Genomic DNA, 13,329 nt, shown 5'->3' with positions numbered 1-13,329 from the left:
TGCTGGCGTCCCTGTCCCGCGCGGGGAAACTCACCGGTACCAGGCGAGGCCCTTGTCGTAGCTGCGGTCGAAGAAGTGGGGCTCGGCGCCCACGGCGCGCACGTCGGGGTGCACGCGCAGGAACTCCAGCAGCGCCCGCGTGCCGCCCTTCTTCACGCCGATGATGATGGCCTGCGGCAGCTGCTTGCTCCCGGACCCGCTGAAAAAGCTGGAGATGGGACTGGGGGAGTCTGACGTCTCGGGACTCTGCTCCTCTAGGCTCGCGGCGTCCTCGGCCGCCTCCTTGCCCACACCCAGCGGGGTGGCAGGCGGCGCCCTGAACGACAGCCTGGGGGGCGTCGGGTCAGGAGCCGCGGTAAGGGCCGGCGGGGCGTGGGCGGCACGGGACCCCGAGCCGAGCAGCAGCAGCCCCGGAGCGGCGGCGCACGAGCCGGCGCAGGAGTACAGGAACATGTAGAGCCAGACGCAGAGCATGGCGAAGAGCAGCGCGAGCTTCCTCCTCACCGGCGGTGGCGGCGGCGGCGGCTGCGGCAGGAGCCTGCCGGGGACATCGAGGCAGGACCGGCCGCCGCTCAGGCGCTGCCCCATGCGCTGCCCGCGGGCGCGGCGAGGGGCATGGCTCAGCACATGGCGTGGGGCCCGCCGGAGCGGTGAGCGTGGAGAGGACTCCCTGGCCCGCCGGCTGCCCGGGCGCCTCGGCTTATTGCCCCCGCGCGTCCGCAGCCACCGCTGCGGCTGCTGCTGCTCTTCCCCAGGTGGCGGCGGCAGCTGTAGCGGCTGCAGCTCTTGACATGTTGCCCGGGGAGGAGCCGCAACTGGAACGGAAAGTCGGGCGGCGGCAACTGCTGGCCAAGGGGCTGCGGCTGGCGCGCGACGCCCCGCTATGGGCCAGGAGAAGGTTGCTCCCCCGCGCCCTGGCCGCGCCAGACGGTGCGCACGGCTGCTCAGCGGGGCTGCCTCCTCGCAGTCCTGAGCCCTGAGCCTGGAGAGCAGCCCCGGCACTCGCCCGCGGAGGCTGCAGAGAAGAACTGCGCAGGACGGGAGCCCCGGGCCGAGGTGAGGTGGGCGGGCCCGGCTTTCCGGAGTGACGGCTCGCTCCACCTACCAGAAACCCCGAGCTCCTTGCACACACGGGCGCTTCGCTGAGGGCGCAGCAACCAATCGGCTCGCGGGACATGGGGGTGTGGAAAGGGTTTGGGGCGGTGGAGAGCGATCGGTGATTGCTATTGGCTGTGGGGAAAGGGGCGGGCTCGGTGGGGCGGAGCCCGGGGCTGGTGACAGTAGCCCAGGACTCGAAGGATGCTGGAACGACCCAGCGCTGGGAGAAGTTCGACCCCGCCGAGTGGTGCGCTCCGGAACCCGCTTGCATTTCCGCACGCGCTGCCCTGGAGCCAGCCTCGCTGTAAGCGCCCAGATGTCGGGTCGCAAGTCTCCAACCCAGATGTCGCAGGCAGGCTCGCGATGTGTGTGTGTTGAGGAGTGGGGAGAGGGCTGGAGGAGGGAAAGCCTGGCCAGAGAAGCAAGCAGCCCACAAACCGCCCAGCCCAAGCCGAGAATTCGGAAGAGCGCCCTTCCGGGACAGACACCGGCTTAAGAAGTTTAAGAAAAAAGCATGTTTGGAAACCCTGTACTTTTTTTTTTTTTTTTGTCTCTTCTTATCCTTATGCTTTGCCAGGAGTTGATCTCCCTTGAGCTGCCCTTTAATTGCGGACAGCATAAACTTCCTTTAAAAAAAAAAAAACTTTCTTGGCCGCCCCCAACTACCCGGAAAGAGGCATGGAGGTGGGGGCGGGGGGGGGGGAGAAGGGAGAAATTCACAGGGAAACCGAGTCTGGCAAAAGTCTTCTCGTCGAAAAGTCAGTGTGAAAGTCACCTGTAGAAAGTCTCATCCAGATATGGGTTTGTTGGGGACGTTAGGCTTGAGAAATTTTTCCATCTTCCCTCTTCCCTGAAAAAACATTAAAGCCAACATTCTCGTTTATTTTAGGAAATGTCTCCATTTAGGAGAGTTTGGTTTCGTGATCTATGACACTGATTATTAGGTGTTTTTTTCCACTTGCTTTTTTTTGTTGTTTTTAAGTCTAACATCAACCCGGAGCAAATCGATCACTGAGCTGTGCTTACTTCACAGTCAAAGTTCGCTCCAAGCCGCGGTCCCCGGTTATCTCTGGCGAAAGGAACCGCCGGGGCGGTGACGGGGCAGCAAGGCTGGGGAGGACCTGCAACCTCGCTGGGGGGAGCGCGCGGGGGTGCGGGCGCTACCAACTTCTTGCCGTGCCATTTGGCGTTAGAAAGTTCGGGGTCCTCAAGCTCACCCCGATGGTGTACAGGAAGTTTTCTGATCCCGCCACCCAGCCCCTGTGGCGCCAGCGGGCCTCCAACGCCGGGCTTCAGGCCGTTCCGGGACACAGCGTCCCTTCCGACTCCTTCCCACCATCTGCTACTGCTTGGACCCGGGGACGAGCGTCGCCCACGAGGTGACTCACCGGGAGCCGCTGCCCGCGCGGGATTTCACCGTCCGGGCGGGCAGGCAGGCTCAGCGGAACCGACCCGAGCCCTGGTCCATCTGCGGCGCTGTCCGGAACCAGCCCCAGGAAATGTTCCTTTCCTGGTTAAATGTCCCCAAGTGTCAAGTCCCCACAGCCCCATGCCGGGTCGAATTCCCCTCCATCGGAAGCGGGCTGAAAAGGCCGGTCTACCTTTAGCACCTCCGATCTGATAACGTGCCCGAAAGCGGGGGCGGTGACCCAGAAAAGTGCAAAAACTCAGCCGCAACCCGGCGACTGACAGGGCTAGGCGGTGGTCCGGGTAGGCTCGTTCTAAGCACCTCGAGCCCAAGACGTCTTCCTACAAAACTGTTGACGGGGAAATAATTTAAACAGCGGATATTCTTACTCCTTTTCTATTCGCAGGGAGAATTTCCCATTTTCCTTTCCCCCTGTTGCTGGGATGTTGTGTTTGTTCTTCGGAAGTGGCTTATTCACCCTTAATTTTACTTACTTATTATTAATTTTAAAAACATGCATTTCTGAGCACGAGCCTGGTCTCTTTATTTTGGAAATGTGAGAGGGAGATGGTAGAGTCTCCGAAGAGTGTGTCTCCAATTCACGATATTTGGGGGGGAAATGAAATTACGTCCTCTATCTTTTTTTTATCTTTTTTATCTTTAGGCGGCTATGAGTTTGTGGGCTCCGTAAGTTGTGTGTGTTTTATGACTTGTGTATGTTCAGGTGAGTTGTAGCTTCTAAGCGTGTAATGTCAGGACTGGCAGGCTGCGAATCTTAGTTTTTTTCCTAAGGATTTCGATAATCCTAATAAAGTCTCTGTCCAGAGGGTTAGAGAAGTCCAGTGTAAAAGAAAAAAGTGAGCAATTGTAAATCGAGGCTGCAGGATGTATTTGGGACTTTTTTTCCGTGGGTGGGGAAAGACAAGGAGTAGGAGCAAAGGCGTGGGCGTCGGAAATTGCCCCGGGTGTCTGCAGAGCTGAGCTCCCCAGAGCTAAGTCCCTTGGTCGCCGCCCTGGCCCCACCCGGCGCCCATTCAGTCCCCTCCTCCGAGAACAATGGGGAGCTCGCGTTGCCCGGGGTGCGGAAGGACTCTGCAGGCCAAAGTCGGTGGTTCTTTTGGGGCCTGAGCAGCGACCCGGTGGGCGGAGAAGCGGCACAGGGGCAGGGCCTGGCCGCGACCCGACGCTTCAGTCCTTTCGCCCATCCCGCTGGTCTGCCCTCAGTGCTTGGACGCCCCAGCTTCGCCCCGAAATTCCCACGCGCTGCAGCAGCTCGGCGCAAACGCCATCTCTTCCATCGGCCCATTCTACAGATGCGGAACCTGAGGCTCAACAGAGGTGGTGACGGAGCTGATGGTGAACCCAGGTTGAGAGTCTGCCCTTAACCGTTAAGCTGAGCAGGGTTCCCCCATGGCCCAAGCCTGGGCATCGGCAAAGCCCGGCCACCGGAACCGGAGAAAGGTTTGCCTTTGCGAAACATATTCAAAATGTTTGCACCTGGAAAGTCTAGAAAGGTGCAAATTCAATGTCAGCATGCCTGCAAGGTTTAGGTTTTATTTGGTGTGAGTTTTAAGATTACTTATTGGGGTGTGAGAGACCTGGTGGTGTAGTGGTTAAGAGCTCGGCTGCTAACCAAAAGATCAGCAGTTCGAATCCACCAGCCGCTCCTTGCTTGGAGACCCTGTGGGGCAGTTCCATTCTGTCCTAGTCGGAATTGACTCAATGGCAACTTTTTTTTTTTTTTTTTAATGGGGAGTGCACCTAGAGCCTCTGAGGGGTCTAATCTGAAGGTGGGAGCAGGGTCAGCTCAGGGGGCCTCTCCTTTTCCTCTTCCTCCAAGCCCCGTTGCCAAGGCCTCGCTGCGTGGCCACAGTCTGGTCACTCTCTAGCTCTGAGATTCCCCGTCTGTGAAGTGGTGAGCTTGAGCCAATGTATCCCCGCGGTATTTGTTTCTTGCCTGAAATGTCTCGGAGTCCAGGCTCCGGAGGGGAGACCTCAGCAGCTGCCGAGACCCACGCACCCCCGCACCCCCGCACCCCCACCCCGCTAGCTCCACCGGATGACCTTCAGCCTCCCGGGTCCACGCCCCACCTCTACCCCTGCGGAACTGCAAAGGAGGCATTTCCTGGGCGGCCTGCGCCAGTGGCCCGAAGCCCCAGTTCCTGCGCCCGGAACCCGTGCCCTCCTCTCGCGCCCCCCACCAGCGAGGCTGCCTCTCGGGGGTTCGCAACAGCGGGCGCTCCGCTCCTCCCTCGGCCGGAGGTGAGGGCGGTCAGCGGCGCAGCGGACCCAGCCCACCCGCTCTGGGGCGCTTTGGACGGGTCTCGCGGCTGCCGGCGTCTGAATCCCAACTGGGGGCTGCAGCGGCCAGCCTGTCTCCGCCCGGCGATGAGAGGGCATTTGGGCTGCACCTGGGCTCCCGGAGCTCCCGCGCCGCCCACGCCTCGCTGGTCTCTGACTGGCCGCAGTACCCCTTCTCGGAGGGGCCCCGGCGCGTCTCAGCGCGCGGAGAGGCCCTGGCCAGACGCCAGTATCAGCCCACCCCTTGCTCGGCTGCTGCTGGCCAAGCAGACAGTGGCGATTAGAAATTGATTGTCAGCTTGGCTGGAGGGCTCCACCCCAAGCAAAGAAGCCGCTTCCCGCCCTGAGCGCCGCCTGCGCATTGGAGAGCTTGTGCCAGGCAGCTGCTGTTGGACCCGCTGCCCTCACTCTGGGGCTTGATGCCGCTCAGGCTCCTCTTAACAGGAAGCGCTGCCATTTATGGGGCGCCCTTGGCAAACCACACTAGAGGGATGATGGTCTTTGTCTTATAAAGTAAGTTCGATACCCAGATAGGTTTGGTGTCTTGTGTCATGAGAAGTCAAGGCGCGCGTGCAGACCCAAATGCATTCCCCACCTCTGGGTCCAGGAGGTTCCCCTGCCCTCTGGCCAGTGGGGCAGGGATGGGAGGGGAAAACAGAGGCAGAGGTACTAAAGCCCTGGGCTCCTGCTTATCTGGGTCATCAAGGGCTGGCTGCTTCCCTCCCCTGAGGTCACAGCCCCTGTCCAGGGGTCTTCTCCACACAGCCTTACTGTCACAGTACCACTTTCCCCCTCACCTCTTCAGGCCTAGGAGTATTAAAGACGCTCCACATTACTAGTGCCAAGGTACTCTTCCTTGTGTGTTCTCTACTTCTCCCGTTTATTAGTCCTTTAGATTACACTCTTTTCAGATTACCCCATCTGATGTGCTTTGTCTTTCCTGCCCAGACCCCGAGGCATGATATACCAGAGATACCATTACTTTTTCTAATCTGGTTCCCAGCCATTTACCGGCTGTGTACCTTTGGTCAAGTCATACTGCACTTCTGAGCCTCTGGGCCACCGCCTGTGATAATACCACTCTCCAACAAATACCTTCGGCCGTCCATATACTTCCCTGTCGTTGTTAGGTGCTGTCAAGTCTGTTCTGACGCATAGCGGTCCTATGTGCGACAGAACGAAACGCTGCCTGGTCCTGTGCCGCCCTCACAATCTTTGTCATGCTTGAGCCCATTGTTGCAGCCACCATGTCAGTCCATCTCGTTGAGGGGATTCCTCTTTTTCACTGACCCTCAAATGTAGCACTGGAAGTGCTCACTCGTCTATGCCGAGAAATTTGAAAGATAGCTACCTGGCCAACCGACTGAAAGAGATCCATATTTATGCCTATTCCCAAGAAAGATGATACAACCGAATGCGAAAATTATCGAAAAATATCATTAATATCAAATGAAAGTAAAGGTTTGCAGAAGATCACTCAAAAGCAGCTTCAGCGGTGTATCAACAGGGAACTGCCAGAAATTCAAGCCAGATTTAGAAGAGGACGTGGAAACAGGAATGCTCCTTAGAAGCAAGGGTGGCGAGACTGCGTCTCACATACTTTGGACATGTTCTCAGGAGAGATCCGTTCCTGGAGAAAGACATCATGCTTGGTAAAGTACAAGGTCAAGGAAAAAGAGGAAGACCCTCAATGAGATGGACTGACACAGTGGCTGCGACAGTGTGCTCAAGTATACCGATTGTGAGGACTGTGCAGATGACGCAGGACGGGCAGTGTTTCATTCTGTTGTACGTAGGGTTGCTATGAATCAGAACCAACTGGACTGCACACAACTACTCTACTAAGCACGATGTCTAGCTTTCACATGCATATGAGGCAACTGAAAACACCACAGCTTGGGTCAAGCGCACCTTAGTCCTTGAAGTGACGTCTTTGATTTTTGACACTTTGAAGAGATCTGTATACTTCCTTATCAATGGAAATCTATGGGTAAGCCCTGCCTTTAGCTCTCCAGACCTGAGCTGCAGAGATGCAGGCGGAAATCATGCTGTAAAGATGACAGGTCCTGCTTCCATTTTTCTCCTAAAAACTAGCTATGGGCATTTTAAGCTGCTCTGCAACCCTCCTAAGTCTCTGAAGGAAGGTTAGGTCCCCAGTCCCCGAGACAACCGTTTTTCATCTTCTCTCCACAAGACACACATTTCTCAAACCCTCACTGAGAACACAGGCACCAACAGGAGCTCGTCTACATCTTCCCACCACCAAACCTATACTCTAATTGGCACCCCCACCCAGCTTCTCCTTCTTTCCTCGTGTCTTGGTGGAGGAAGCTGCACATTAGCCCCCGAGAGTAACCTCTGCTAGTTCTCTGGATCCCAGACTTTCTCACCTCAAGGACTTCTCTTTTTCATCTCCTTGTGCCTGAGTCCCTCCCTGAGGTGAACACTGATGTGCCACCCAGGCGCCTTCTGTGAAGGACTTGCTGCCCCAGCTGCAGAGAGCTAAGCCCCTCCAGGATTGCCTCAGCTGCAGAGAGCTACCATACCCAAGGTCACACCCTTTCCCAGAGTGACCACATCCAGTGACCTATGCAGATTGTAAAGACCTGGTCATCCTGACCCAACTCGGAACAGCTCTGAAGGGCCATCCCAGCTCTAGAGCTCCCTGTGGGGCAGGCCAGCTGTTGTTAAGCCTGCCTCACAACCTGACTTCTCCCTCTGCTCACCCCTGCCTCCTCCTCTTTGCTTCTACAGGTGTTGGTCCAAGGGGGCTCCCTAATGACATCCTGTCTCAGAATCGGCTTCCCTGGAAACCAACCTCGTGCCCCTCTTCTGGGGTATGGTTTCCATCAGCATCCAAACATCCTCTTAATTTCTTGCTCCTCTTCATAGCCAAACACACGTAACAGTTTGGACTTTCTCACCTGTTATTCCCTCCTTATTATGCTAGCTGTTTGTCTTTATTAACAATGAAAATTTAATTTAAAAATAGGTTGTTGAAGTTTATAAATATATATATGTACGTGTGTGTGTTTAGATATAAATATAAATATCCCCAGGAGTATCATTTCTTAACAGATACTTTGAAAGTTAAGGAGAAAATAAAATGCATATGTTTGGAGTCTTTTTAACACTACCTAAAAAAAAACAGTCGCTGTCGAGTCGACTCCGACTCACGGCAACTCCGTGTGTTCCAGTGTAGAACTATGCTCCATAGGTTTTTTTGTTGTTGTTATTTGTTTGTTTGCTGTTGTTGTTGAGAATATACACAGCAGAACATATACCAATTCAACAATTTCTACGCATACAATTCAGTGACACTGCTTACATTCTTCGAGTTGTGCAAACCATTCTCACCCTTCTTTTCAGGGTTGTTCCTCCCCTATTAACATAAACTCCCTGCCCCCGAAGTTTCCTATCTAATCATTCAAGTTGCTATTGTCAATTTGATCCCACACACATAGTTCTCAAAAGAACATATTGCTCGAGACAGACATTCTTTACCAGTTAAACTAAATGTATTGTTTGATTTTAAGAAGATTTCAGGGGATATTTTTGGTTTAAGGTTTAGAGATTATCTCAGGGCAATGGTCTTGGGGGTTCATCCAGTCTCCACGGCACCAGAAAATCTGGAGTCCACGAGAATTTGAAATTCTGTTCTACATTTTCTCCTTTTTAATCAGGATTCTTCTATAGAATCTTTGATCAAAACGTTCAGTAACGGTAGCCAGGCACCAAATAGTTCTCCCGGCCTCTTGGTGAAGGAGGCAGTTGTTCGTGGAGGTAGTTAGCCACACATTCCATTTCCTCCTCCTATCCCTGACTCTCTTCTGTTGCTCCAAGTGAACAGAGACCAGTTGTTGTGCCTTGCTCCTTAGGGCTTTTAATGGATGATATTTTGGAATTAGGCCTTTTTTTCTGAGGCACCCCTGGCGGACTGGAACCGCCAACTTTCTGGTCAGCAGCTAAGCACGTTAACCATTGCACCACCCAGGGACTATTCACTCCTTGCTTTGAAAGATGAGTAAATTTGCATTCTTATATTTGGTTTCCCCCCATGTGCCTGTCAGTTTGTCGTACTATGGGGGCTTGTGTGTTGTTGCGAAGCATGCAAAAGCTGGACAATGAATAAGGAAAATTAAAGAAGAATTGATGCCTTCGAATTGTGGCGTTGGCAAAGAATATTGAATGTACCATTGACCGCCAAAAGAATGAATAAATCTGTTTTGAAAGAAGTACAACCAGAATGCTCCTTAGAAGCAAAGATGGCCAGACTGCATCTTACATACTTTTGGACATGTTGTCAGGAAGAATCAGGCCCTGGAGAAGGACATCATGCTCAGTAAAGTACAGGATCAGCAGAAAAAAGGAAGACCCTCAACGAGGTGATTGACACAGTGGCTTCAGCAATGGGCTTAAGCATAACAACGACTGTAAGGACAATGTAGGACTGGGCAGTGTTTCGTTCTGTGGTACGTACGGAACCGACTCGACAGCGCCTAACAACAGCGTACTTGTTTTCATCCCTCTTTTTTTTTTATTTAATTAGTTGTTGTCAGGTGCCGTCCGGTTGATTCCAACTCATAGTGACCCTGTGCACCACAGAATGAAACATTGCCCGGTTCTGCACCCTCCTCACAATTGCTGCTATGTCTGAGCCCATTGTTGTAGCCACTGTCAGTCCATCTCGTTCAGGGTCTTCCTCCTTTTCGCTGACCCTCTACTTTACCAAGCATGATGTCCTTCTCCAGGAACTGGTCCCTCCTGATAACATGTGCAAAGTATGTGAGACGAAATCTCACTATACTTGCTTCTAAGGAGCATTTTGGCAGTGCTTCTTCCGAGACAGATTTGTTCGTTCTTCTGGCAGTCCATGGTATATTCAATATTCTTTGCCAACACCATAATTCAAAGGTGTCAATTCTTCTTTGATTTTCCTTACTTATTGTCCAGTTTTTGCCTGCACGTGAGGCAATTGAAACTACCATGGTGTGGGTCAGGCGTACCTTAGTCCTCAAAGTGACATCTTTGCTTTTCAACACTTTAAAGAGGTCTTTTGCAGCAGATTTGCCCAATGCAATGCATCGTTTGATTTCTTGACTGCTGCTTCCGTGGGTGTTGATTGTGGATCCTTCTTCCTAGTCTGTCTTAGTCTGGAAGCTCTGCTGAAACCTGCCCACCAATACTGGTGGCATAGCTTTTAGTATCAGAGCAACATGCAAGCCATCATCACAGTACGACAAATTGACAGACAAGTGGGGTTTTATTAATTACTAATGATTTTTTTAATGAATATTTAATTAGTGTATAATTAAATGTGTTTTATTTTATTAAGGGTTATAATATTTACTCTCTTAATCACAGTTCCCTGAGTTCTTTACTCTTAGTTTTCGAGAAAGCCAAGAAATGAGAGCTTCATTTTTGATATATATTGTAACCCCAAAACCAAACCCATAGCCCTCGAGTTGATTCTGACTCATAGGGACCCTATAGGACAGAGTAGAACTGTCTCATAGAGTTTCCAAGGCTGTAATCTTTATGGAAGCAGACTGCTACATCTTTCTTCCATGGGGTGGCTGGCGAGTTCAAGCTGCTGACCTTTTGTTTAGCAGGTGAGTACGTAACCATTGTGCACATATACATATTGTAGTTGGCTGGAATTAATGGAATAAATGGTGGTTGTTTTCAGAAGTGTTCATGGATGTTGCACTTCTTGATTTTTTTGTATGCTTGAGAATCTGTCTCTGCTACCTCTTTATACTTGATCAGAAATTAAAAAAAAAAAACTGTCTCTGCTACCTTTTTATAGTTGATGAGAAATTTAGCTGGGTATAATATTCTTGGGATATATATATATATATTTTCACTTAGAATTTTAGGTAACTTATTCTGTTATTCTGTTCTAGGGAGCTGTGGTGGCTCAGTGGTTAAGAGCTCAGTGCTAACCAAAAGGTCAGCAGTTCAAATCCACCAGCCATTCCTTAGAAACCCTCTGGGACAGTTCTACTCCATCCTATAGTGTCACTGTGAGTCAGGCAATGGGTTTTGAGTTTATATTCTGTTCTGGTGTCATGAATGGTTAAACACTTGGCTACTAACAGAGAGGCTATTGATTGGAATCCATCTAGAGGCACCTCTGAAGAAAGGCCTGGTGAATGATCTATTTCCAAAAGCTCACAGCCATTGAAAATCCTATGAAGCGCAGCTCTACTCTGAACCACAGGGGGTCACCATGAGCAGAATCGACTCCATGGCAACTTTTTATTTTCCTGCTTTCTACTGGGAAAGAATGTTGTCAGTTTGTCCTTTGTATCTATTCTGTAACTCAACACAGCTATTAAGTACTTTATTTCAAGGATTGTATGCTTTACATACCAGTCCTTGGCAAAGTACAGAGTCAGCAAAAAAGACGAAGACTCTCAAGGAGATGGAATGACACAGCGGCCACAACAGTGGGGTGAAACATAACAAAGATTGTGAGGATGGCACAGAACCAGGCAGTTTTGTTACATTGTACGTAGGATTGCTATCAGTCGGAACCGACTCAATGGCCGCTAACAACATGTTTTATATCTTACATTTCTATTTTTTTTAAACTCCTCATCATCTGCATGCCTCAATTGTCTAATCTTTCTTGGTGAGCTCGATTGGACTCAGTTTCTGCTGCTGTGGTACTCTAAGTGGTAGTGTTCCTACGAATGGTGGAAGGGACAGCAGTCTATGTCCCTGAGCCTGCAGGGGGGCAAGGTTGTCAACCTTTATAGAAGTATAAGAGAAAGCCTCTCTGTCCACTCCTTGAACTCTGATGGTCGTGGATACATTCTTTAGGGCTGAGAAGATGTGAACAGATGACATTTTCCCTCTAGTCTTTCAATCTCTACTAGCATAATCCAGATATTTGCTTTTGTCTGCTGTTTGTCTCTGGGATGGGTTTGGGATTGGAGTTGGGAGAACTGAACACGTTTGAGATGCCATCTGCTGAGAATCCCCTGCTTCCTCCAGGAAGCCAAACCCAGGAGACACTTTTCTGTCCTCGTCTTGCTAGAGCTCTAGGCAGCATTATATTCAGCTGACCATTCTGCCTTCCTTGACACTCACTTCTTTTGGCTTCTGAGACATCACAGTATTCTGCTTTTATTTCTGTCTCACAGTTCATTAATTCTTTGTCTCCTTTGCTTATTCCTTCTGTTTTACCAAATCTGTAAATATTAGTGTTATTCAGGGCTCATTCTTAGTCGCTTTTGTCTTCCCTTTCCGTACTCTCTCCCTAACTCAGTGGTTCTAGACCAGGGGCAATTTTGTATCTCCACCATGAGGACATTTGATAATATCTGGAGACATTTTGTTGTCACAACTGGGGAAGGTGCTACTGGCATCTAATGGGTAGAGGCCAGGCATGCTGCTGAACATCCTCCAGTGCACAGGCCAGCCACCCACAACAAAGAATTATTTGGCCCCAAATGTCAATAGTGCCGAGGTTGAAGACCTCGGTCATAGGTGATTTTGCTTAGTCTAATGGCTTTAAATACTTTCCATTTCTGATGGCCCAAATGTACATTTCCAGCCCAGACATTTTCCTGAGGTCTAGACTCACACATCCAACTGAATTATCAACAGTTCCACTCAGGTATACCACAGAAATATACAATGTTATATATTCAGGATAAGAATCTGGATTTCACCCTCCTCTTGCTCCTCTCCTCCCTCTGTCAATAGGAGGTAGCATTACCCACATAACTGTTCAAGCCAGAAACCTGGGAAGAACTAACCCTTGGTTCCGTCCTTTGCCTCACTTTCCATATGCAATCTACCAGAAAGTCTGGTCAGTTCTATTAACAGCACGTAGTTTTCACCTTTCCTCTTCATTGTTATTGTTCCCACCCTAATCCAAGCCTCTGTATTATGTCCTCTGGTCTTGTGCAACTGTCTCCCAACTAGTCTCCCCAGGTCCACCCTGGCCGCACCTCCAATCGATTCAGCCAGAAGGAGTTTTCAAGAATTGGGTGATATCTGTTTTTCAGGTTAAAAGCCACTTAAAATAAGATCCTCACCCTTTACCAGAACTTAGAAACTCCTGCGTGCTGCAGCTCCTACCAACCTTTCCAACCGCAGCTGATCACTGTCATCCAGTCACACTGGCTTTTTCAAAACCCCTTGGGTCCCCGCAGCTATTCCCCCATCGCAGTACCTTTGCACATGCCGATTCCTCGCCTTGTAATTGCTCCTTTTCTCACTCTTGCATCATCGCTTCCTTCTCAGTCTTTAAACATCAGTTTCTTCAGCTTTTTTCTGACCACCCCATCCAACGTACTCCTTCTCTAACTCAACTCCACATTTTTTTTTCCCGATACTTTTCACAATGTGTAAGTATGTTGTTATTTCGTTGTTGTTGTTCTTTCATTGTATCATCTTTGTCCCCCACTAGGATAATAACAGAGTCCCTGGGTGATGCACGAGGTTAAGGTGCTTGACTACTAAACAAAAGGTTTATGGTTTGAATCCACACAGAGGTGCCTCTGAAG

At 50.8% G+C, this 13,329-nt stretch overlaps 1 protein-coding gene across 1 annotated transcript in view; it reads right to left on the bottom strand.

Annotated features, from left to right (window-relative positions):
• HS3ST3B1 (heparan sulfate-glucosamine 3-sulfotransferase 3B1) overlaps positions 1-588 on the bottom strand; it is a 56,248-nt gene extending 55,660 nt beyond the window's left edge. The window contains exon 1 of the mRNA XM_003420585.4: positions 35-588. Coding sequence (XP_003420633.1) covers positions 35-588 — 554 coding nt within the window. The remainder of the gene's footprint in view (positions 1-34) is intronic.
• Between the last annotated feature and the right edge of the window lie 12,741 nt (positions 589-13,329).

The sequence above is a fragment of the Loxodonta africana genome, chromosome 18 (genome assembly GCF_030014295.1).
Source record: "Loxodonta africana isolate mLoxAfr1 chromosome 18, mLoxAfr1.hap2, whole genome shotgun sequence".
In the NCBI taxonomy this organism is placed as follows: Eukaryota; Metazoa; Chordata; class Mammalia; order Proboscidea; family Elephantidae; genus Loxodonta; species Loxodonta africana.
Note: the sequence above shows the minus strand (reverse complement) of the source record. Positions and strands in the feature narration are given on the sequence as shown.